General features: G+C 47.9%; 1 protein-coding gene and 1 long non-coding RNA gene across 4 annotated transcripts in view; one reads left to right on the top strand and one right to left on the bottom strand.

Moving 5' to 3' along the window:
- LOC142767574 (uncharacterized) overlaps positions 1–3540 on the top strand; it is a 36448-nt gene extending 32908 nt beyond the window's left edge. Inside the window, exon 2 of the long non-coding RNA XR_012885002.1 lies at positions 775–3540. This is a non-coding gene — a long non-coding RNA (uncharacterized LOC142767574). The remainder of the gene's footprint in view (positions 1–774) is intronic.
- The window catches only part of LOC119186383 (uncharacterized), a 96045-nt gene that overhangs the window by 4298 nt on the left and 68251 nt on the right, over positions 1–23496 (bottom strand). For all 3 annotated transcript variants that reach the window (XM_075869534.1, XM_075869536.1, XM_075869535.1), the window contains one exon: positions 8782–8846. In XM_075869534.1, coding sequence (XP_075725649.1) covers positions 8782–8846 — 65 coding nt within the window. The remainder of the gene's footprint in view (positions 1–8781; positions 8847–23496) is intronic.

The raw sequence follows: 23496 nt of genomic DNA, 5'->3' as shown, positions 1-23496 counted from the left end.
CTCCGCCAACGACGCGTTCTCAGAGCTAATCGGAGAGAGCCTAATTTCACAATGACAAAGGTGGTTTATTACGCAAGTATTTATTTTATAAGTGTTGATGAATTTGAGACACATGATTTCAAAGTTCCTGCATCAATTTTACTACAAGGGCTTCTTTTTTGTTAGGAGGGAACTGTAGTTCCTTCAAATACCTGACTGAAAAGCGAATTTAAATATTCTTATTGCATAATTGCCTCCGAGTGTGCGGGTAGCTGAGCTTATTTTAGAAATCCCAAGAGCGCCAGAAGTACTGTCTAATGCTCGATCATGTCTTTATAATAACCACGTGTTTCACTTACTGTAATCTTGTAGAAACCAAAGACAGTGGCCGACCCTGCCTTTTTGTCGCATGTGCTGCTTTTTTTCTCGCCATAGGTCGACTCAATAAAGAGTGATATGTTTAAGGGAGTATCTTAGCGTTAATGGGTCGTCTTGGTTTCTCCTTTATACGTGTGAAAAAGCCTACTATTGGATTGTAATTGTTGGGTCATCAGCAAAACAAAACTATCAGGCCTGCAGTATGCGTAGTTTTTACACTCTTGCATACATTAATTTATTGCTTGAGGGTACCAATGGCTGGCTTTTGCGCGTCATCAGATCTCCGCAAGCCTTTATCACACTTTTTTTACTCCTTCTTTTTTTCCAACCTTCGAGAACATTTCGAATCACTACCACTTAACTAGAAATGAAGCGAAGACTGCTCCCCTCGGCTTAATAGCTTCTTTTTCTTTTCAGACGGCGATTGCCAACAGACCCACGCACCACCACCAGGAGAGGACATCGCTACTAACCCCTTGAAGCTAACACGCCAAGAATGACAAGCTGTCTTTGACAAAGAGAGGTCCGCCTATCAAAACGTCGGTCAGCCTGTTTGAGGCACTTCCACTCTTCACCCTGAATATGCTGCTACGTCTTTCCATCTGTCGGCTACCATCTTGATAGTGCAGGGCAGTAAGAGGGCTTCGGGCAGCTCCCACTCAGCGGTCTCCATTCAAGGCTCTAGCGCTCTCTCAACAGCGATCGGAGGTAGGAGAGGCAGAAGAGTCCTGTGCCAAATTGTCTGATCAGCTCACATATTTCATCGTTTTCACGCACTCACGTGGTGGCACGACATCACGCAATCACCGAAGGGACCTACCTTTTTCAATTCATGAGCTTAAAGCAGCAATGGCTTTGCGTAGACGGACGTCAGCATACGGGCCTGAAGAAATATCCTGCAGAGCATCGTATCACCTTTGTGAACGCGCGAAAAGTACCCTCATCAAGGTATACAATGATTCGGGGCGAGAGGGCACGCTATCAGTCAGCTGGAAGACCAGCCATTTGGTTCAATTACTGAAGTCTGGAAAGTCATCATTGGTGCGCACATTGTGCCGCCCGATTGCGCTGGCTAGTTGCATGGACAAAGTGATGAAGAGGATGGTACTAGGAGGGCTAGAATGGTACCTGGAGCATCACAACACTTACCCAGATGCTATAACAGGGTTTCGCTGTCGCTGATCATCAATTGATAGCTTCGTAGACCTGGACAGCTACGTGCAACACGAAAAAGGTCGTAAGCGTCTCTGCGCTTCTTTATTTCTCTATGTTATTGAGGCGTATGATAACATCACCTATGAAGCTATCCTCACAGCTCTCAAAGAAGGTAGGAGTGTGTGGTTGGACGTTTTTGTGGCTACGCAGATATCTCTCTGGGCGATCCTTTTTTGTGAGATTCGAGGATGGTAACACTTCACTGCAATACAGCCACCAGATACATAGTTGCACTAGGCTGGGTTGTCAGCCATCTTATTTATTTTGAACACCTTCTTCTTCATCTTCCCGGAACTCTGCCTGACGACCACGTAAATGCTTTATCACAAAAGTGGAATCGGCCCGAGTTTTGAAACTTACATCTAGCGTGTCAGAGAGCAAGTGAAGCGACACTGTCGGTTGCAGTAGGGCTAGTACTGAACCTCAGAGCCGGTCATATGCCTGCAGCCCAAAGGAAGGGACGACAAATTGCAGAGCGAGAGGATGATTGACATGTGTGGTTTAACGTCGCATTACCACCTCATGAATATTGGAGACGCTGTGTGAAGGGTCCAAAAATATCGACCACCTGCTGTTCTTTAACGTGCACCCAAATCTGAACGCACGGGCCTACAGCAATTTGTTGCCATCAAAAATGCATCCTCCGCAGCCGAAATTCGATCCCTCAACCTGTGGGTCATCAGCCGAGTACCTTAGTCACTGTACTGACGCAGTGGGGCTCAGAGCAGAAGGTAGCATGGCTACAGGGACAATTTACTTTTCCTGCTGCGAGACAATTTTTATGAGCCAGGTGGCTGAGCTTCTTGAACAGAAATGGTGAAATTCCGGCAGTAAGAAGGTGCAGAGAGCCGTCTTTTCATTTGGTCGTCACGCCGAAGGTGAAAGGCGGGTTAGAGGTTCGTCGACTCAGTGTGAGTGTCTGGTGGATATATCTGTAATAATATTCCTTGTTGCGGTGTCTTCACTTTAGTGGACATCAAAAGAGGAGTGGGTGCTTCTCTATGCGTTACCAAAAATAACCATGCTTTATCGATGATGATGATGATAACCTCATAGGGATGACGTTCGCCCACAAAAAAAGTCCTGTGCTAACTCAGCCACATCGCTGAGGTCAATCTGTGTACGCACTTGCTCACCGATATTCATATTTTTAGCAGGCTGCCTGTAACAAGCCCTCGACTTCACTGCACTAACAATTCATTCAAAAATTTGATTGAAATCGCATCGTCATCACACGCACACATGGAATCATACCTCCCATCACAGTCCACAGAAAACAATGGGCAAAGAACTGAGTAGCAGAATGTCTTAAGTAATAGACTGTGAAACTAAAATCACCAATTAACCATTGCTGTGCCTCCTCCGGTCAGTGTTGCAGAGTTGCCACTCCGGAGTCGGAATTATTCCGGAATCATTCCACATTTTCGCAACCACAGTATGGAATGGGTATGGAATTGCGACAAAGCTTGGAGGAATGGAATGGGAATGGAAACTAAGCATTCTTCGACCGGAAGGAAATGGGAACGGAATAATGTCTACAACTAAAATTAGATAACATTTTCGTGCTTGTTTTTCAAACTTCACACATTCGTAAACCTGAACAGCAATTCTAACAATAAAAGGACTTCTTTAAAGGGCTTCGCTGCTTATAAGTACAATACATTTATGAGCAACGCACCTACTACAAGTTTTTCTTATATTGACTGTGATACACTGAAGTTTGTCTATATTTTGCCTAACCGCCGTCTAGTGGAACTACGGCGGCAGCATCTCCCTGCTCTTCGCGCCCTATTTTCGCCTTGTCATTTTTTTTGACGCCCTCTGTGGCACCCCAGCTTCATTCCCCAGCCGTCGGTGTGTTCACTTCCTTTACGACTTCGTACTAGCTTCTCTCACCGTCAGCCGACCCGCAGACATGTTCTCTCTCTTGCTAAGTGTTTTTAATAAAAAGAAAAGAGAAAAGTGGTACCCGTAACTTTCTCTCCATCAAGGGACACATCAACAGGTTGGTGTACACGTATGTGGTAAAGAGAATAAAAGGTATATAGGGGAGAAGATAAGAGAAGAAAGAAAAAGGAAAATAGGACTCGTCTGGTCTGCGTCCCTCAGTGCCTCGACCCGGAACCACTGCAACACACAACGGTCCGCAAAAGCAGTCAAGATCGAAAGAAGACCCACCGAATAGGAGAGCTATGATGCGATGAGATGTTATGAGCGCACGAAAAAAAACGCTTCTCCAAGTTGTGGTGTGTAATAACACTGGCGGGATGCTTTTATTCGCTCGGAGCTCACTTCCTACTCCTCTGCTCCTCCGCTGTTTTGCAGTACTGTCTCCCCTGTCACACGCGAGCACCTTCGCCCAGTGACTCTGTTGGCGAAATTCTTTGGGCCAGCGCAGCACAAAGTCATACACGATGACCTGTGTGTGCTCCTCCTCGGTACAGACAGATAGAGAATAAACATATGAAAGCATTGGTTCTGGAAGCCACCTGAAGCAGAAAAGCCCACTTAACCATGGCCGCAACGGTGCCAACCTGATTCCCGAAGAAAAAAAAACCCACGCGCCGAACTGACATACGTTAGCTCTGTTCTAGGGCGGGAGTGGGGAGTGCGGCTGCTGTTGTGCGTGTGGGCAGCTTGAGAAGCACTACAATAATTCCCTACCACAAAGGTTCCTGCATATAGAGCAGTTAACACTTGAGCAGCTCAAGTTTGTGAAGTTCGACACATAAATCTGATAGCAATTGCCTTATCTCACCTTTTTTTTAGAACCAACCCTTGAAGATGCCGTCCAGTCACAATTCCTATTTTAAAACTAAACGCTATATCACTCATTCAGCGCTTACACTTTATTTCGATGAATAAAAGCAATTTCAATGAATAAAACCAATATAAAGTTTTTTTTGCACCTTGTATTACTTGCGACCTTTACTGCAGCAGTAAAAGTCTAGAGGACACTTTAGCACTTTTTATGACTCAAGACTGCTGACCAAAAAACTAGTCACAAATTACCGAAATTGTGCGGAAGATAAGGAATTTGGGAGATCCAGACTAGGAGATCAGGCATTTCTGAATCTCGAGCTGAGAAGCAGTCATACCACACTACCTGCACTCCTGGTTGGGATCATTGAATTGTTATCTCTACCTCCCTTACTCTTTTTTTGTAACTTCTTTTGGTTTAAGACTGGGAGACAGGGCTTGTTAGTTTACCATACTTCACGTTTAAGGAATGAATACGACAAGGACGAAAAGAGACAACACACCCATGGAGTGCCCCTTCTAACAATGATTTATTTCGAAAGTGTACAGAACATATATAGCCGAACTGATTTGATTAGTCGAACTGATAAATTACTACAACCTATTATTGACGCCAAGAAAATAATTGAACTAGGTTATCTATGCGTCAGCATAGCCTCCATTTCGTTATCGCCAAAGCACTTGCACTACTTGAATGTGAGTGCGCATTGAGGCACGGTGATGGCGTGCGTGGTGTGTATGTTGTGTATTCTTTCACAATAAATCATTGTTAGAAGTGGCGCTCCATGTGTGTGTGTATTGCCTCTCTGTGTTTGTGTCGTGATTGATTGATATGTGGAGTTTAACATCCCTAAACTACCATATGATTATGAGAGACGTCAAAGTGGAGGGCTCCGGAAATTTCGACCACCTGGAGTTCTTTAACGTGCACCCAATTCTGAGCACACGGGCCTACAAGATTTCCGCTTATATCATAAATGCAGCCGCTGCAGCCGGGATTCGTTCCCGTGACCTGTGGGTCAGTAGCTGAGTGTCTTAGCCACTAGACCACTATGGCGGGGTGTTCGTGTCGTATTTGCACTTTAAACTTAAAGTTCGCGTTGATACTACGACTTGGCACATATCTGTGTTCACATCGGCAAAAAAGAAGACATTAGGCAGTATTTTTTTACGCCCTTAATAGCTAATACTGCAATATCATGTTCAAATTAGTCCTCTAGGCCTGAGTGAATGCTCTATCGAAGTCGAAGGCCACAACACCTTTTCTAGGTCGACCTTCAGTTAGCCAAACTAAGAGCAGGCGTGGTGTAAATGTGTGAATAATCTACCAATGCTTAAAAGAGAAACCAGGGCTTAAGTTGGCGTACCAACAAATGCATTATCCCAACATATACTGAAAAGAGAAAAAAATTGCCCTCGCATGAAAGGTGCAAATACTCTATGCACAGCCTCATCTTTATCTTACCTGCAATTTAGTACCTAACACCCGTAAATAACTTTTGGGACAAAGAAAACATTGCACACCTGCGCAAAGACGAATATAAAGTTCTCCTCGCCCCATCCATGCTTGCGAGGAGCGCTAGACAAGCGTGAGTACTGACGAGCAGGTGCCATTAATCCTGGAGGGCAAGATGAAGTTGCCAATATGATTGATGACGTTCTGGTTTTTTAGCGCACCCGCCAAGAGCATGACGCTAGACTGAGTCAGGTGCTGCCCCGCCTTGAAAAAGCAGGCATCACACTGAACCAAGACACTTGTCTTGAACCAAGACAGTTTTTCGGGTGTCTGAGGTCTCTTTCCTCGGAGTTGTTGTCTCAGCACAGGGCATCAGGCCAGATACAAGCAAGATCGAAGCAGTCACTGCCATGGAAACTCCAACTGACGTCGCCGGCGTTGGAAGACTGCTCGGAATGGCATATTACATCGCCAGATTTTTACCACACATTTCAAACGTCACAGCACCCATCAGAGCCTTATTGAGCAAGTCCGCAAGTTGGGTGTGACAGCATGAACAAAAAGCTGCTATAAAAATTATGAAACTTTCCCCATAAGACAGGTGCATGGCTAAGTACCATCCGCCATACGCCTTCACAGAGTCTGCAGACGCCAGCTCGTTGAGACTTGGTGTAGTATTGCTACACATGCAACTCTCGGGAGAGCGCTGCACTGCAGCATTTGTTTCCAGGTCACTGACTGAGACCAAACAGCGTTACAGCCAGACCGAAAAAGAGGCTTTGGCAACGACATGTGCTGTTCAAAGGTTTGACGAGTTTGTCCGCGGCATCAACTTTGACGTCGAGACTGACCACCTGCCGCTTGTTTCACTCCTGGGCAAGATGGAGCTGGACATCTTGCCGCCTCGTATTCAGAGACTGTAACTCAGGAAAATGCTATGCCGATTTCGCATGCTACACGTGCCGCAAAAACTGATGGCGACAGCAGATACCTTGTCACGAATCGTCAAGGCATCCACTCCCCTCGACATAGTGGAACTCTTCGCAGCACAAGTTGTCGGCTGAACGTCAGATATCTTGCCACTGAGCCATGAAGACATAAGACAGGCACCAGAGTTCGATGAACAGTGCAATACTCTCATTTTTTTCTCCCAGCAAGGTTGGCCAAAGAAGTCAAAGATGCCACTGCACCTTTGAAAGTATGTCTTTGTGGTAGACGAGCTCTCAGTATGCGATGGTGTTTTGCTCATAGGTCCTCGTATATTCATCTCATCCTCCCTTCAGCCGGCGGTTTCCACGGTGTTGCATGAAGGTCATCAGAGCATCAACAGGGCCAAAACCCTAGCTCGGGAATTGGTTTGGTGGCCGGGCATCTTTGCAGAAGTCGGCTCTTTCGTAGCCTATTGCGAACAGTGTGCCTTCACCCGCGTGAACCTTGCGGAGTCCCTGTTCTCCACGGCTCTACCTGGACCTCTCTGGAAATATCTTGGAATGAATTTATTCCACCTCAATGCCCAGACGTTCATCCTGGCGGTGGAATATTACTCGAGGTTCTCTGAAGTAGTCACCCTGAGAAGCACGACAGCTGAGGCAGTCTTAGACGCTCTCAAAAGCATCTTTGCCAGAAACAGAATCCCGCAAGAGGTCAGGCCAGACAACGGCCCACCTATATCGTCGCACGAGTTTGCATCATTTGCAGCATCGTACGGCTTCAAACATGCGACCATTAGTCCAGACTATGCTCGATCGAATGGAGAGGCAGAGAGGCTGATTCGTACAGTCAAGAACCTGTTCCGCAAGTCAAGCGACCCTCATCCAGCTCTGTTCAGCTTTCGGCATACTCCAAGAGTTTATGCCGTCAGCTTAGCCCAGCTGTTTACGTGACGCCAACTCCGGACCAAGGTGCCGAAACAAGAATTCAAGCTACGTCCCAACTGGCTGTCGGGAAAATACGTGGCCTCCAAGGATGCAGCTTACAAGATGAAGCAGACGAATAACTTCAGTGCTTATCACAGAGCACGAGATCTGCCACTGCTCCGAACCGGTAAGCGTGTCTGGGTGCGACCCGAAAAAGTAAAACGCAGAGTCTTCAGTCCAGGGCAAAAGCCACGAAGCTACGTGGTTGAAACAGAGCGAGGTGGAGTCCTGTAGCGCAACCGCCGTCACCTAGTGCATTTTACACCTGCTGCTGCCAGAAAAGAACCACCAAAGACAGCTGCACGAGAACCACCACTACCACCACAGCATGTTCCCTCTGAGGAACCTCAGCCTGCTGACCTCGCAGAATCATCAACCCACCACGGGCAGTCGGGGCAACGGTCTCCTGTGGCCAGGGACAGCAGTGTGACGCGAACACGTTACGACCAACGCGTTGTTCCGCCGCGCCGTCTGAATTTGTGGAACTCTTTGTGTCAGGCTTCCTCCATCTCAACAGACATTCAATGCATAGATTCAAGGGGAGAAATGTAGAGGTCGCCACCTTCCAGTGCTTTGATTAGGCTACCAACGGAGCGTGGCGCTCCCTGTACTTTCTGTGTATACCTATATAAGTCAGTCCTAATAATGAAGGGGAACCCAATTTTGTCCCGGGAGCCAGCTTCTTCGTGTCAGTTCTTGCATGCCCATGCCCCTTCGCGGCGCTAACCACGCGACACCTGCCAGCCACGGTGGGCTTTATTAAAGTCCAAGATCATTATTTACTGCGAAAACTACCCTAGTTTTGGGAGAATTCACATACGCTTGCCAAAACGTTTTCGCATGGTGTTTTTGGAGCAGCGGCAAAGCTTTACAAAAACATTCTTTGATTGTCTCAAACTGATATACTAAGATTAATCTCTGGTGGCGACTGGTCAATTATATACAGAAGTGGGCGAAACCTGCTCCGTGCACGCTGAAAAATTTTATTAACACTGCACAAAAATGCAACATATCTGGCACACAACTAAGTACCTGGGAACTAATACCACTCATGAAAAAAGGCACAGGTGAGCTTACCAAAGCGGGCATTTATGTCCACTATTGGTACCATTTGTGCTGTCCCCACGAAGAAAAAAGTATCACTGCAAATAAGACAATGTTATGCAATCAGCTTTAGTAAAAAACGATAACAATTGCCCGATGTAAAAATTAGCAAGAAAAGCTAAATTATAAGGAAGAAAGCATTCGAAAGGCTTCAGATCACAGTAATACACCCAAGATTTCAATGTTGCATCTTAGTTCTTGGAAAGAGCTTGAGTGTGCCATCTAGGAAAACGAAGGGCATTTGTCATATCCGCATACAAACACTTCGCGATATCAAGTGTGGCCCTTGTGGCCCCGTACCTAAACAAAATTCGCAGGGTCCGCTATCAACTAAGGCGAGTAGAAGAGGATAGCGAGAATATTTTTTCTTCTCAGTCTATTGAGTTGCTGTGCCATCTTCTTTTGAAACTTTTATGAGCCTAACTTCATTTTTCCCCTTCCTTCAAAAGAAAACTACAAAAGCCACAAAACGTTGAAAGAGGAAGAAGCAGAGCAGTAGAAACAGAAACACAGAGCAGAGACGTGCCAATCCCCCAAAAGCAAATTTTCCAAAAAAGGCGGTTAATCAAGTACTTTGAAACTGCGTCTTGACCAGCCACCTCAGACGATACTACGATGTTTTGTAATGACGTTGTCACGTGACATTACGTCAAGTGATGTCACTTCCCTAACTCACTATAACAAGTCGCGATCTAAAGATGGCGTATTACGGTTACGTCATCACGTTACGCTGATTTTTAACATGAACGTGTTTTATCGAGGGGTCCACCACGACTCCACTGGCTTATTTCCGTCACAACTATGGTGTTGGTAATAAATACTACATACCATATCCTAAAGAAAAAAAATGAATAAGTTTAGGGTTGGGCATCAAACCTACAAGTTTTCGCAGTGCAGCACTCAGTGTTATCACGGCACGTACGGTACGTACAGTCGGGTGTGATATGAAGGTAATCGCGCGAGCATCGACCAAGAGCGAGAACAGCGCCACGGCCCAGAATTTTTTTTTCAGGAGAGGGAAGCAGTAGGCAAGCTTTCCTCACTCTTTTTGCTGTTCCTGAAGCTGCTGTTACTCCCGTCCAGGGAAGGTGTTTTTATTTCTTTTTTTTACTGCCTTCCGATAATAGAAGAAGATGGTATTTCATGCAACGCAATCTTTGCTATTATCAGTAATCTGATGATATGAAGGCTGCATCTAGCGTGTGCATTACGTCACTGCTGCCGTGGCAAACACTGCCCGTAATGGCTACATAAGGTGCGGGCTCTCTTCAGTTTTAACTTTGCTTTTTGTTTAGCAAAGTTGCCTATTTGACAAAAAAAAGAAGGATTGTTTGAAACATGATTTATTTTTGGTTCACGGTCGTCGAGAAGTTTGAGGGACTCAGAGCATCGCGATTTTTGGACGAGAGAGCATGACTTATCTTATATCGTCATAACAAAGGAACATGTGAAAAATGAGATGTTTTTTGCAGACACTACAGAAATTAATATCCAGTATTCTTCATTGGAGACGAAAAAATTCAGGGGTCTCTCTAAACTCACTGTTACAGTACATTTAGTGCTTACAACTTATTCAATACTTCGATATGCCACCCGAGCTCTCCTCCACGTCGTTTAGCCTTTTCGGGATAGAAGAAAACATAGATTACACCAAATCCGGGTCTTGTCTGAGAGCATTCCACTCCATCTCAACATGATTCCACAAAGTGTCTGCGTTATTGTTTGTCAAATTGGCGCGAGCTAATCGTGCCTTCATTAGTCCCCAAACATTCTCGATGATATTGAGGTCGGAGTTTTTAAGAGGCCAGCAGAGCGGTGAAATGGCAGAAGCATTTAAATTTTCTCTCACTGTGGATGCATTGTGAACAGGGCAGCCATTGTGTTGGAAATAAAAGCATCCGTCAGGAAATGGTCAATTGATGGCGAAAGGAAAGAGAACATCGTTGATGACCTCATTGCAGACTGCGGCCGTAAATCTTCCGGGGAGGCAGAAGAGCGGAGCCAGACCGGCATATGTTATTGCGCCCCAGACGTTGACCGATACACGCCCGCTTGCACCGACACTGCGAATGTTTTCATTCTCGTACCTGCAATAAAAGCGATAAATCCATTTTCTGCGCAAAACATTCACAGCGTGGTAACTATGCAAAAACCCTTTCTTCGAGCCACAAAATGACATAGTGAGTCAGAGAAAAACGTGAGTTACTGACTAGTTGAAATAGGGAAGTGGGCCGGACATGAAATGAGGGAGAAGGATAATCAATTGTAATGAATGGTAGCAGAGTGGATTGCAAGAAAAGGCAAGCACAGCTTGGTACGACAAAAAATAAGTTCGACGGATGAGATTAGGAAGCTCGAGTGAATTACGGTACCATGGCCGGCAACAGGACCGGGTTATCTAGAGTAGTATGGGAGATAATTTTGCTGCAGTTAGGTTAGTCAGAGTGACGCTGCTGCGGGTTATGATGATTATGAGTACGCTTCTAAACCTAAAAGTGGTGCCGGACCACTCTCTGTGTGAAATGATGCACAAGCAATATAAACCTCTTCGGCTGCCACGGACTCTCCAAATACGAAGTCGCAGGTTCCAGCAAGAGATGAACGTCGATTCATCACTGAAGATGACCTGTTGCCAGTCTTCAGCCCTCCAATGTTCGTGCTGACGCACGAAGTCCAAACGTTTCCTTCGATGCCCCGCCGTGGTGTTCTAGTGGCTAAGGTACTCGGCTGCTGAACCGCAGGTCGCGGGTTCAAATCCCGGCTGCGGCGGCTGCACTTCCGATGGAGGCGGAAATGTTGTAGGCCCGTGTGCTCAGATTTGGGTGCACGTTAAAGAACCCCAGGTGGTCAAAATTTCCGGAGACCTCCACCACGGCGTCTCTCATAATCAAATGGTGGTTTCGGGACGTTAAACCCCAGAAATCAATCAATCAATCAACGTTTCTTCGATGTTCACTCGTCAAAAGCGGCTTTCTAGCCGCCACGTTGCTTTTCAGACCGGCAGCAGGACATCTTCGCATAGCCGAAAGACAGAAGGAGAGTCCAAGCTCTTCTTTAATTTTCTTTGTTGTCGAAAAAGGGTCTTTGACCACGGCAGCTATTATCAAGGTATCTTCCTCCTCAGTTGTTTTTCTAGGCCTCCTTTGGTATGTTTCATCTTCCAAGTGGCTTTCCTGGTAAAATGCTCAAAGAATATGGTTGATTGTCTTCTGTGGCCGGTTCATCTTACGGGAAATCTCTCGCTCGGACATAAATCTTTCCAAAGCAATAATTTCACGGCGTTCCTCTAGTGTAAGCCGTCGAAGCATTTTCTTGTGACATGTGGTCTGGGGTCACATCCAGCATTGCAGCATTGACACCCCTGTGCGAACACGTTTGGCACAATTCTATTGGCTGGTGAAGTCAGTATTACGATGCGATGGTTATATTTTGCGCGACATAGCAAGTCATTCAAACGAAGGTTGACAAGAGCTTTCCCACTAACGTTGTTGTCGTGTGGAAAGATAACACCCTAATAAGTTACGCTTGATCGCAAATATTGGAACACTTAAAATAGAGGGAAAGGAGGGGGGAGAGTTCGTCAACAGGGTGACTGTCGTAGCTTAGAACAGCCAACTAGGGAGAGAAGAAAGCAAAATCTTGATTTTTATTCTTCCTAAACGTTCCGCTAGGGCCTCTGGATGCTTGGCCGGTCGACGCTCGCGTGATAACCTTCAAATCACACCCGACTGTACGTACCGTGGTACGTACGTACCGGTACGTACGTTGTCGACCACGGTACGTACGTTTTCGAGCTTGCTAATGGCGAACGACTTATATGAACCATAAATCATAGGATGTTGGTCCTCAGAGCTCAGCAACTTCAACGCAATTTTCTCACCAGTAGCAAGAAGGCATGACGGGCATGCGTTGGGCGCGCTATAAAGGTCGTTGCCCCGCACGTTGTCATACGCGCGCATCTTCACAGGGCGGTTATCGTGCGCATATATTTTATCGTGGTTGAGCTGGTTTTGCCACTTTGTACCTTTTGTGCTCTCACCATAGGTTTCCTTTTAAGTTAAAGTGGTTAAAAAGACCTCGATCGTGACTTCGCTAACTGTCTTGGCTGGCTTTACGAAAAGAGCAGGCTACTCACAAACGAAGAAGCAAGACAACTCGCACTCGTCCTGTGCACACTTGTGCAATATTTTCGTGTGCCTTTCTGTTTGAGCACCGCCATTCAAGTGCCGAGCTGTGACAGTTGGTCTGCGCTCGTCTTGTGTTTGCTCATTCCTTGTGAGCTTTCTACTTGGCATGCACGCTCCAAGTTTCGGACATCTTACCGTTCTTTGCGGGACGTAAAATTTGTTGTTGTAGCATTCAGTCCTCAGCCCTTGTGGTGAAACCAGGCACAATAAACTCTCAACTTCCACCGTGAAGCCGCGTTTCCCTTTTATGTTGTACCGATTCACAGACGGAGGAATCAACCATGTTCTTTAGTACCACTGTTGTTGGATCCACCGACTGGAGACGCCAACGCGGGTTTCTGGCTCATCTTCGCGTTTGATAAGACATATAAGGCTACCGTCTCAATCCTTCTGACAATCGCACACTTAACAAAACAATGTTTCAAGTCTGCCCATGATTTGTAGCACAGTTTACTGCCTCACACTATTTTTTGGAAGATTCCACTAGTTAGCAGACTAATATAGTAGTTCAATAATTCAAACTACGCAAATTCATAGAGAAAACCTTTTCACGAAAATATCTTTTGTTGAACAATTTGTTTAACTGTAGGTACAGCTAAAAGTTGTATTGTTGTAGTACATTGAGCAGTGTCAACCTATGAGAAAGTGTTTTTAAGACAAGATATGAACATTAATGATTGTACGAAAAGATAGTTGGCTGCAACGACGTAAACAAGAAATATATTTATTTCCTTCAAGCTCTAAAATAACGTGTTGGTAGAAAATTCTGTTGGGCTTTGTATTAGGTCGCATATTGTTATATTGTTACGTAAAAATGACACGAGGCGTGTCTATTTAAAATCTGTATTCAAACTGATGCGTATTGCGTCGACTAAGATGGAAGACAGCACGCACAACCGACAGACCACTTCCTCGTTGTCGTCTTCTGACCGCTGAAACGCGAGCTACGTAGCATCACCCCCCCCCCCGGTGGTAAAAGCGCCGTCTCGGTGCACAGGTGCACATTAACAACGGTCTTCAGTAGGCAGGTGGTAAGGTTTTAGCCTGCTGACGTGCACAACATCACTGGGTGTGGTTGCAGGCAGGCTTGTGGTCTCACATGCAGGAATGATCTCATAGGTGACGTCGGTTAGCTGGCGGATGATACGGTAAGGACCCATGTAGCGAGACAACAACTTTTATGATAAGCCAACTCGACGAACTGGGCACCACAGGAGAACAAGAGAACCGGATGAGAAGTGAACGTCAGCATGCCGGCTGTCGTAGATGGCTTTCTGGGTGGCTTGCGAAGCCGAAAGTCTAAAGCGGGCGATCTGACGTGCGTGGTCGGCACGAGCAATAGCGTCGCGTGCATATTAAGTTGTAGTGGTTGGAATTAGGGTGTAGAGTAGTAACTTCGGATCACGGCCATAAAGCGAATAAAAGGGTGATTAACCAGTAGTGTCGTGGCGCGAAGAATTGTACGTGAAGGTCACGTGAGGTAGCATCAGGTCCCAGTCATGGTGGTCGGAGGACACATACATCGTGAGCATGTCCGTTAGGGTCCGATTTAGCCGTTCGGTAAGGCCATTTGTTTGGGAATGGTAGGAAGTGGTCAGCTTATGGTGCGTCGAGGAAGAGTGCAGAAGATCGTCAATCACACGGGACAAAAATGCACGGCCGCGATCCGTGAGTAATTGGCGAGGAGCGCCATGGTGTAGGATGACATTGTGGAGCGAAAAGTCTGCAACGTCAGTAGCGGTGCTGGTGGGGAGCGCTCGAGTGATGGCATACCTAGTCGCGTAGTCTATAGAAACGGCGACCCACTTGTTGCCCGATTTTCACTCGTGAAAAGGACCGAGAAGATCTATACCAACACAGAAGAAAGGTTCAGTTGGGATTGACATCGGTTCAAGAAGTCCAGCCGGGGGCGCAGTAGGTCGCTCCTTACGTTGGCATTTATCACAAGAGGACACGTAACGGCGAACGCACCAGGCGAGACCGCGCCAAAAGAAGCGGCAACGCACGCAGTCGTACGTCCGAGATACGCCCAAATGACCAGCAGTTGGTTCATCGTGAAGCTCGTGCAGCACGGTTAAACGCAAATTTTTCGGCACGACAAGAAGGAGTTCAGGGCCATCTGGCTGGAAGCTACGATGGTACAGCGTGCCATTCAGGAGGACGTACATGCGAAGTGACGTGTCATTCGGAGCATAATCGAGACGGTAAATAAGTTGTCGCAGAGAAGCATCACGACGTTGTTCATCACCAATCTGAAGAAACTGGCACATTAAGATGACGCTGAGGCTAGGCCCATAAGATGACGACGAATAGAAATTGAAGGGTGCAGCGACTGAACGTCGAGGGGTCGTCGGATGCATGAGCGCCGAGGTAGAGAATGTCTGACGTGGTTGGTATGAACAACAGCAGCGGCAATAGCGAGAAACGTGTCCAGGCTGGTGGCAGGAAAAACAAATAGGCCGGTCGTCGGGTGTTCGCTATACCAAAGGGTTACGGAAGGGCATAGTTGGAGGTGAACGGTGAGCGTGTCCTCGGGAGTAGGACGGGACTTCAGGGTGAGTCAAGGGACATGCTGATGGAAGGCCGAGGTTCGCAAACTCCTGCCTCACCACAGCTTGTATTAACGCCGCGGACGGCTGTTGTTGGTCGGAGGCGAGCGTTGCGAAAACGGGTGGCTGAAGAGGAGACGGACAGGCGGCTTCGATTTCCCAACGAACATTGCGTGTGACGTTGTCATACGTGGGGGACTGGCGGGCGGCTTCACACGATGAGGTTGCGGCCGTGTTGGGCAGCCGGGTGAATTGCTGAGTAATACGGCGGCTCTTGGCTTCTTCGAGCCGCCGGCACTCTTTAATGATGGCGTCAACGGTGGCAACGTTGTTGTGAACTATAAGAACAAATGCGTCGTCTGCTATGCTTTTCAGCACTTGGGTCACTTTCTCAGACTCACTCATGTGCTCGTCAATCTGGTGGCATAGGGCGATGACGTCGTGAATGTACGCGACGTACGACTCCGTTGACGTCTGTGCAGGAGCCGCCAGTTGATTCCGCTCTGCTATCTGCCGCCCAACGGTGTCACCAAAAAGGTCGTGGATCTTCTTTTTAAATGAGTCCCAGCTCGTAATCTCCGCTTCGTGCGTCTAGAACCACACTCGCGGTGGGCCATCGAGGTAAAAAAGCACATTGGCAAGCATAAGAGTCGGGTCTCACCTATAGCTTGCGCTGACCCGTTCGTACCGGTTGATCCATTTGTCGACGTCAATGCTATCCTGACCAGAAAATACACCGGGATCATAAGCAGGAGGTAGAACGACGTATGTAGAAGTCACGGTAGGGGCAGGTGGCGAAGACGATGGTTGTTCAACCTGTGACATGGTTAGACCTATGATGATGCGGCCGTTGCGGAGCTTCGTGATGAAGACGGGGAAGTACCCAGCACGTCCACCACAAAGATGTTACGTAAAAATAACACGAAAAGTGTCTATTTAAAATCTATATTCAATCTGATGCGTATGGCGTTGACTAAGATAGAAGACAGCACTCACAACCGACAGACCACTTCCTCGTTGTCGTCTTCTGACTGCTGATACGTCAGCTACGTAGCAATATTGTTAAACACAGTAAAGGTATTTCTGGTATGTTTTACTGAGACTTTAAAATAATTTAGACCTAGCTGGCATCATTATTATTTCCCATAAAGAAGTTACTGGGAGAACGTATTGCATGATTGCGTTTTTTCTCACAAGTTTCCACTTTTTCGGTTTCTAAAAAAATGAAATTATATCCAAGGACCTAATGACGAACGGTGGAGGAAAGCTGGTTCCGCACGCCGCGCCGCGTCGCCCTCCTGTTCTTGTACGCCAGGATCTTGTACGCGCCGCCACGCAGCTTCACGGCACGCTTCTGCCTCACGCACTCACACATCGGGGTTTGTTTTCGAGTGCGAGCCACCGCCATCTTGCGCGCACACCACTCTACAGCCTTGTCTAGTCACAAACCTTCTGAATGCGCGTGGGCGCCAAAACAGCTTCATTTTCCTTCACCGCGCCCCTTAATGACGCCGCCGATAAGCACGCGATTGCCAACGTCTTCGTGTGACATCAATCCTATTTTCTCGCGTGCTAGCACTTCACGGTTCCGTCTTCGAGCGCGAGCCACCTCTGCCTTGAGTGTATCACACTTTTTATTGGCAAACCATAAATCACCCGCTGGTTGCGTCAGTCTGATGTCTGTATGTTTTACGCAGGGACGGACGATGGACGGACGTGGGGACGAACGCAGGGATGAACGCCAGGACAGACGCATGGATGAACGCAGGGTCAGACGCACGGATAGACGGATGGACAGACGCATGGACAGATGCACAAATAAACAGGCACACCGATGGATGGACCGACGCACGGATGAATGAATAGATGCACGAACGGACGGATGATTACACGCACGGACGCACGGATGGACAAACGGATGCATGGATTGATGCACGAGTAGATGGACGCACGAATAGACGCACGGACGGACGGATGGACGCCCAGATGGATGGAAGCAAGAACGAGCGGACGGATGGAAGCGCGGATGGGCTGACGGACGCTTCGTCCCACTCAACATCATTCCCTTCATGAATATGCTGTATAATTTATTATTTATGATACTACAAGTAACATCCTTCATATCGTACCCTTTGCAATTTTCAGCAAATATGCCTTTCGTTATATGTACAAGTACAGCCCTCTGCGGCAGGATTAAGAACTAAAGAGAAGTGGCTACACACAATTACGACTGGTCGCTCAGCCCACGCCTTAAGTAGCTTCACTTCTAAAAAATCATCTTTCAGAGGTGAAGCACCTTAGGTGAAGTTATGTCTGCCGTTGTTCCGCGATGACGCTGACAAGGGCGCTGATGAAAATAATGAAAAAGCGCGTTGCAGACCTTACAATCTTTCTATCATCACGGCATAGCACATGCTAGTTATCCACCATGCATCATGACGATGTCAAAGATGACGAGCCGCCCGGTACGCCACTATGCCATTTATCATATATAAATATATATATATACATATATATATATATATATATTGCTGCGACAGGTTCGCCACATTCAAGTAGCCCGCCACAATCATCGTCACCAGCACCAGCAAGACCCGGCTCGGCTGGCATGCGCCACGCGTTCGGACGTTCATCAACGAGGAAGAGGAAGTTAGTCAGATCTGTGCCACTCGGCTACTCGAACTTGACGACCATAGTTTTTAGAATCGTGGGCACAAGTTCGCCCTAATAAAGACGCTTGTTTTTTTAACCTGTCGGCGTCAGCATCGCTACATTTCTGGTGGAGGTGCTGGGTATATGAATCGAAGCCCCACGAGCTCAAGACAGCGTAGCCCCGACGACCAGCGTATCAACCCCGTGGAAGTGACTCCTGTACACCAGAGGGCAAGTCGCCGTCTTCGAGGTGACTCACCTGAGTTCGGTCCTCTTCACTTCATACCAAGGGGAATTCAAACGATGGATGCCACCACTATGACTAGCCAGGTAACACCGGCACAAGTGTTCATTAGCCAACCGCACCAGCCGCCAGTTTTCCACGGCGACTCGTACGAGGATGTTGAAGATTGGTTGGACCTGTTCGAGAGAGTAGCGAGCTTGAATGGATGGGACGAAAGAGAGAAGCTCCGTCGCGTATACTTCGCCCTGGAAGACTTCGCGAAGACATGGTTTGAGAACCATGAAACCTCGTTGTCTACCTGGGAGGTATTTCGACGACAAGCGGTGGCTACGTTCGCGAACATAGACAGGAAAGAAAAGGCGGAGGCAGCTCTTCAATCGAGAAACCAGCTAACAAACGAGAGTGCTGCTATGTACATTGAGGACATGGTCCGCCTGTTCAAGCGTGCGGATTACAACATGGCTGAGGATAAGAAGGTGCGCCATCTAATGCGCGGAGTGAAGCAAGAGCTGTTCGCCGTTCTCGTCCGCAACCCTCCGAGCACGGTTGCTGAGTTTTACTCGGAAGCGACGGCCATCGAAAGAACACTGGAACAGCGGGCTCGGCAGTACAACCGGAATCTTAACTGCGCATCTGCACAGGTATTTCCCGGAGGCGTGCGAAACGACGTTGAAGCCCTGCGAGAGCTAATTAGATCTGTTATCAGAGAAGAACTGAGCAGACTGCATATGCCCCAGACTTCAACTGCACTATCTGTTACGGACGTTATTCGTGACGAACTGAGGCAGGTGATACGAGAGCCAGAGCGTGAGCTGCAGCCAGTTCGACCTATCCGAACATACTCCGAGGTTGTCAGACAACCCACGGTACACAGCAATGCAGCAGTTGCGATGGCAACGACTCCTCTCCCACCTGCGGCATGCAGCGCACCTCGTCCACGGGAACCGACAGCTACCTATCTGCCCCCAGGAGCACGTAGCACACATCACTATGTGGAGCGTAGGCCCAGGAAAAGTGACGTCTGGCGTGATCACGAGCGCAGGCCTCTGTGTTTTCATTGTGGGGAAGCGGGTCATCTGTACAGATTCTGTCCTTACCGACAGGCTGGATTAAGAGGCTTCCCGTCATATGCACCGTGCCCCCGAAACGGCGAACGACCAGCGGAGATTGAGGAGTACTTGTCGACGCGCCGGAACTCGCCAACTCTACGCCAACACCGGTCACGGTCACCATCGCCTATGCGCTACCGGTCATCCAGCCCACGTACACCTTCAAAGCTGCCTGGTCATCGCTCTCCAAGTCCACACCCGGAAAACTGAAGCAAGCGACCTGTGGAGGTGAGGCCGCTGATAACGTCAGTTACAAAGATCCTCCAATTTGGTTTGAGGGTGATGACGGTGTATTTCCGGTAGATGGGTGCCGCAACGAAAACGTTACTTCAGATTTGCGGTTGAGAATGGAAGGATGGGAGCTGAATGCCTTAGTCGACACCGGTGCTGATTATTCAGTGATAAGTCACAAGATGGTGAAAAAGCTAAACAAAGTTGTGACACAGTGGAGTGGATCGCAGATACGCACGGCAGGCGGTCACATTATTACGCCCCTTGGCAGATGCACTGCAAGACTTGAAATACGGGGCTTTATTTACGTGGCCGATTTCATTGTGCTGCCAGAATGTTCAAGAGAACTCATTATAGGAATGGATTTTTTGCGAGCTAATGGCGCCGTAATTAACCTGCGTAGGTCCAGCGTGTCGTTTTCGACTGAACGAGCTATACCTGTGGAGGAATCTGAGGAACGACGCCTAACTGCTCTACGCGTTGTTCATGATGACGTAACTGTGCCGCCACGCTGCAGTATAATGGTGCTCGTAGAAAATGATGCATTGTACAACCGCGAAGGCATAGCGGATACAAATGTAGGACTGTTTTTGAACAAAGGTGTCTGCGTAGCTAGGGGTCTTGTTCACTTGACGAATGGCCGTGCAGACGTACTACTCACAAATTTCTCCAATGAGCTTCAACACATCGCTCAAGGCACGGCTATCGCCTATTTACACGACTTCTGTATGGCGACCGAACTATGCAGCTTAACGACATCAACCACTCGACCAGTGGGCTGCAACATCGACACATCCGTGACCGTCAATCAGAGCCTTCCGGACAGTCAGAAGAAACAGATTTACGCCTTGGTAAAAGAATTCTCTGATTGCTTTTCAAGTACCTCGAAGGTCCAGCGCACGTCAATCACGAAACACAGAATTTTAACGCAAGACGACACGATGCCTGTATGCCAGCATCCATATCGGGTGTCACAGAAAGAACGGGAAATTATCAAGAAGCAAGTGGAGGAGATGCTTTCTGATGATGTCATCCAGCCTTCGAATAGTCCATGGGCGTCTCCCGTAGTGCTCGTTAAGAAGAAAGACAACACACTTAGATTCTGCGTCGACTACAGAAAACTGAACAGTGTAACTAAACGAGATGTCTACCCCTTGCCACGTATCGACGATACATTAGATCGGTTGCGATCCGCAAAGTTTTTCTCCTCCTTAGATCTGAAAAGCGGATATTGGCAAATAGAGGTCGACGAGCGGGACCGTGAAAAAACGGCATTCGTAACACCAGATGGCCTCTACGAATTCAAAGCGCTTCCATTCGGCCTCTGTTCCGCACCAGCGACGTTCCAGCGAATGATGGACACTGTCCTCGCTGGATTGAAATGGCAGTCATGCCTAGTGTATTTGGATGACGTGGTGGTATTCTCTGCAACGTTCGACAAACATCTAGAACGACTACGCACAGTATTGGAAGCCATCCGGTCAGCGAAATTGACGATCAAACCCGAAAAATGCCACTTCGGCTTCGAAGAGCTGCGATTCCTTGGACATGTCATTAGTTCCGAGGGTGTTCGTCCCGATCCCGAAAAGACAGCCGCTGTTCAGAGGTTCCCTACACCCAAAGACAAAAAGTCAGTGCGTCGATTTTTGGGTTTATGTGCCTATTATAGACGATTTGTGGAAAACTTCTCAAAGATTGCGGAACCTCTTACAAAACTGACAAAAGACGACGTGCCCTTCACGTGGGAAAGCGAACAACAGAAAGCTTTTGACGAATTAAGGAAACGACTACAGGGTTCACCAATACTTGCCCATTTTGATGAGACAGCCGACACAGAAGTCCATACCGATGCCAGCAATGTCGGCCTCGGCGCCATCCTTGTCCAGTGGCAAAATGGTCAAGAGAAAGTGTTAGCCTATGCCAGCCGCAAACTATCAAAAGCTGAGGCAAACTACTCTGCAACTGAAAAAGAGTGCCTCGCAGTCATCTGGGCCATAAACAAGTTTCGACCCTACCTTTATGGTAGACCGTTCAGAGCTGTCAGTGACCACCATGCTCTAGGCTGGCTGGCAAATCTCAAGGACCCGTCAGGTCGACTAGCAAGATGGAGCCTTAGGCTGCAGGAGTATGATATTACGGTCGTGTACAAATCGGGAAGGAAACACAGCGATGCCGACTGCCTGTCACGCTCTCCCGTCGATCCAAGTGTACCTGAAGAGGACGCCTTCCCGTTTCTAGGCGTTGTCGACACATCCAAAATCGCTCAACTACAACGAGATGACCCGGATTTGCTGGCACTTATACAACACCTGCAGGGTCTCGACGTTCAAGTCCCTCGCATATTCTCCAGAGGGCTCTCCGCGTTCTGCCTTCGAGGAAGTGTCCTTTACAGGAGGAACTTCGACCCTAATGGTGAAACGTTTTTACTAGTCGTGCCCACAGCCATGCGAGAGGAAATTCTGCACGCATGCCACGACGAGCCAACATCTGGACACATGGGTGTGAGCCGAACATTCGCCAGGATTCGCCTGAAATACTATTGGCCTAAGTTGCTCGCATCAGTGCAGCGCTACGTGAAAACTTGTCGTCAATGTCAACGGCGCAAAACTCCACCCGTAAAACCAGCCGGCCTTCTCCAGCCAATAGACCCTCCAGATGCCCCATTCCAACAAGTCGGCATGGACTTCCTAGGACCTTTGCCGACATCGCGTGCAGGCAAGAAATGGATAGTCGTAGCCACAGACTATCTCACCCGTTATGCTGAAACTGACTCTCTATACAGTGCGACAGCTGCCGAAGTCGCCAAGTTCTTTGTGAACAACATAGTGCTCAGACATGGTGCGCCAATCGTCGTTATTACGGATCGGGGCACCGCATTTACTGCAGACCTAATGCAATGCCTGATGCGCATGACAAATACCGATCACAGAAGAACAACGGCGTATCACCCTCAGTCAAATGGCTTAACCGAACGCCTCAACAGAACTCTGACCGACATGCTATCAATGTATGTTGATGTTGAACATAAACAGTGGGACGAAATATTACCCTACGTAACATTCGCATATAATAGAGCCGTTCAAGAAACAACCCACGTTGCCCCTTTCGACCTAGTATTCGGCCGAAGAGTGACCACCCCGCTGGATGCCATGTTACCACTACAGGACGAAAGCAGCTATCCACCTGACTTAGATGACTTCTTGCAAAGAGCCGAAGAAGCACGGCAAATGGCAAGATACCGAATACGCCACCAACAGCACGTCGATTCTAGTCGCTACAACAAGCGACGCAGTGACACACTTTATCATCACGGTGACAAAGTGTGGATATGGATACCAGTGCGCCGCCGCGGACTCTCTGAAAAGCTCTTTTGCCGATACTTCGGCCCTTATGAAGTACTCAACCGTATCAGCAACGTCACTTATGAAGTTAGGTCCGCTGGACACGTGAGTTCAAGACGCCGCAATCCCACGGAAGTGGTCCACGTAGTCCGCATGAAGCCCTATCATGACAGATCGTCGAAAAACGAGTGAGAGTGCGCGTGTATCTTTTCACTGTCTTAAGCATCGGGACGATGCGTCTGAGGAGGGGGGCAATGCTGCGACAGGTTCGCCACATTCAAGTAGCCCGCCACAATCATCGTCACCAGCACCAGCAAGACCCGGCTCGGCTGGCATGCGCCACGCGTTTGGACGTTCATCAACGAGGAAGAGGAA

This window comes from Rhipicephalus microplus, chromosome 7 (assembly GCF_043290135.1).
Source record: "Rhipicephalus microplus isolate Deutch F79 chromosome 7, USDA_Rmic, whole genome shotgun sequence".
In the NCBI taxonomy this organism is placed as follows: Eukaryota; Metazoa; Arthropoda; class Arachnida; order Ixodida; family Ixodidae; genus Rhipicephalus; species Rhipicephalus microplus.
Note: the sequence above shows the minus strand (reverse complement) of the source record. Positions and strands in the feature narration are given on the sequence as shown.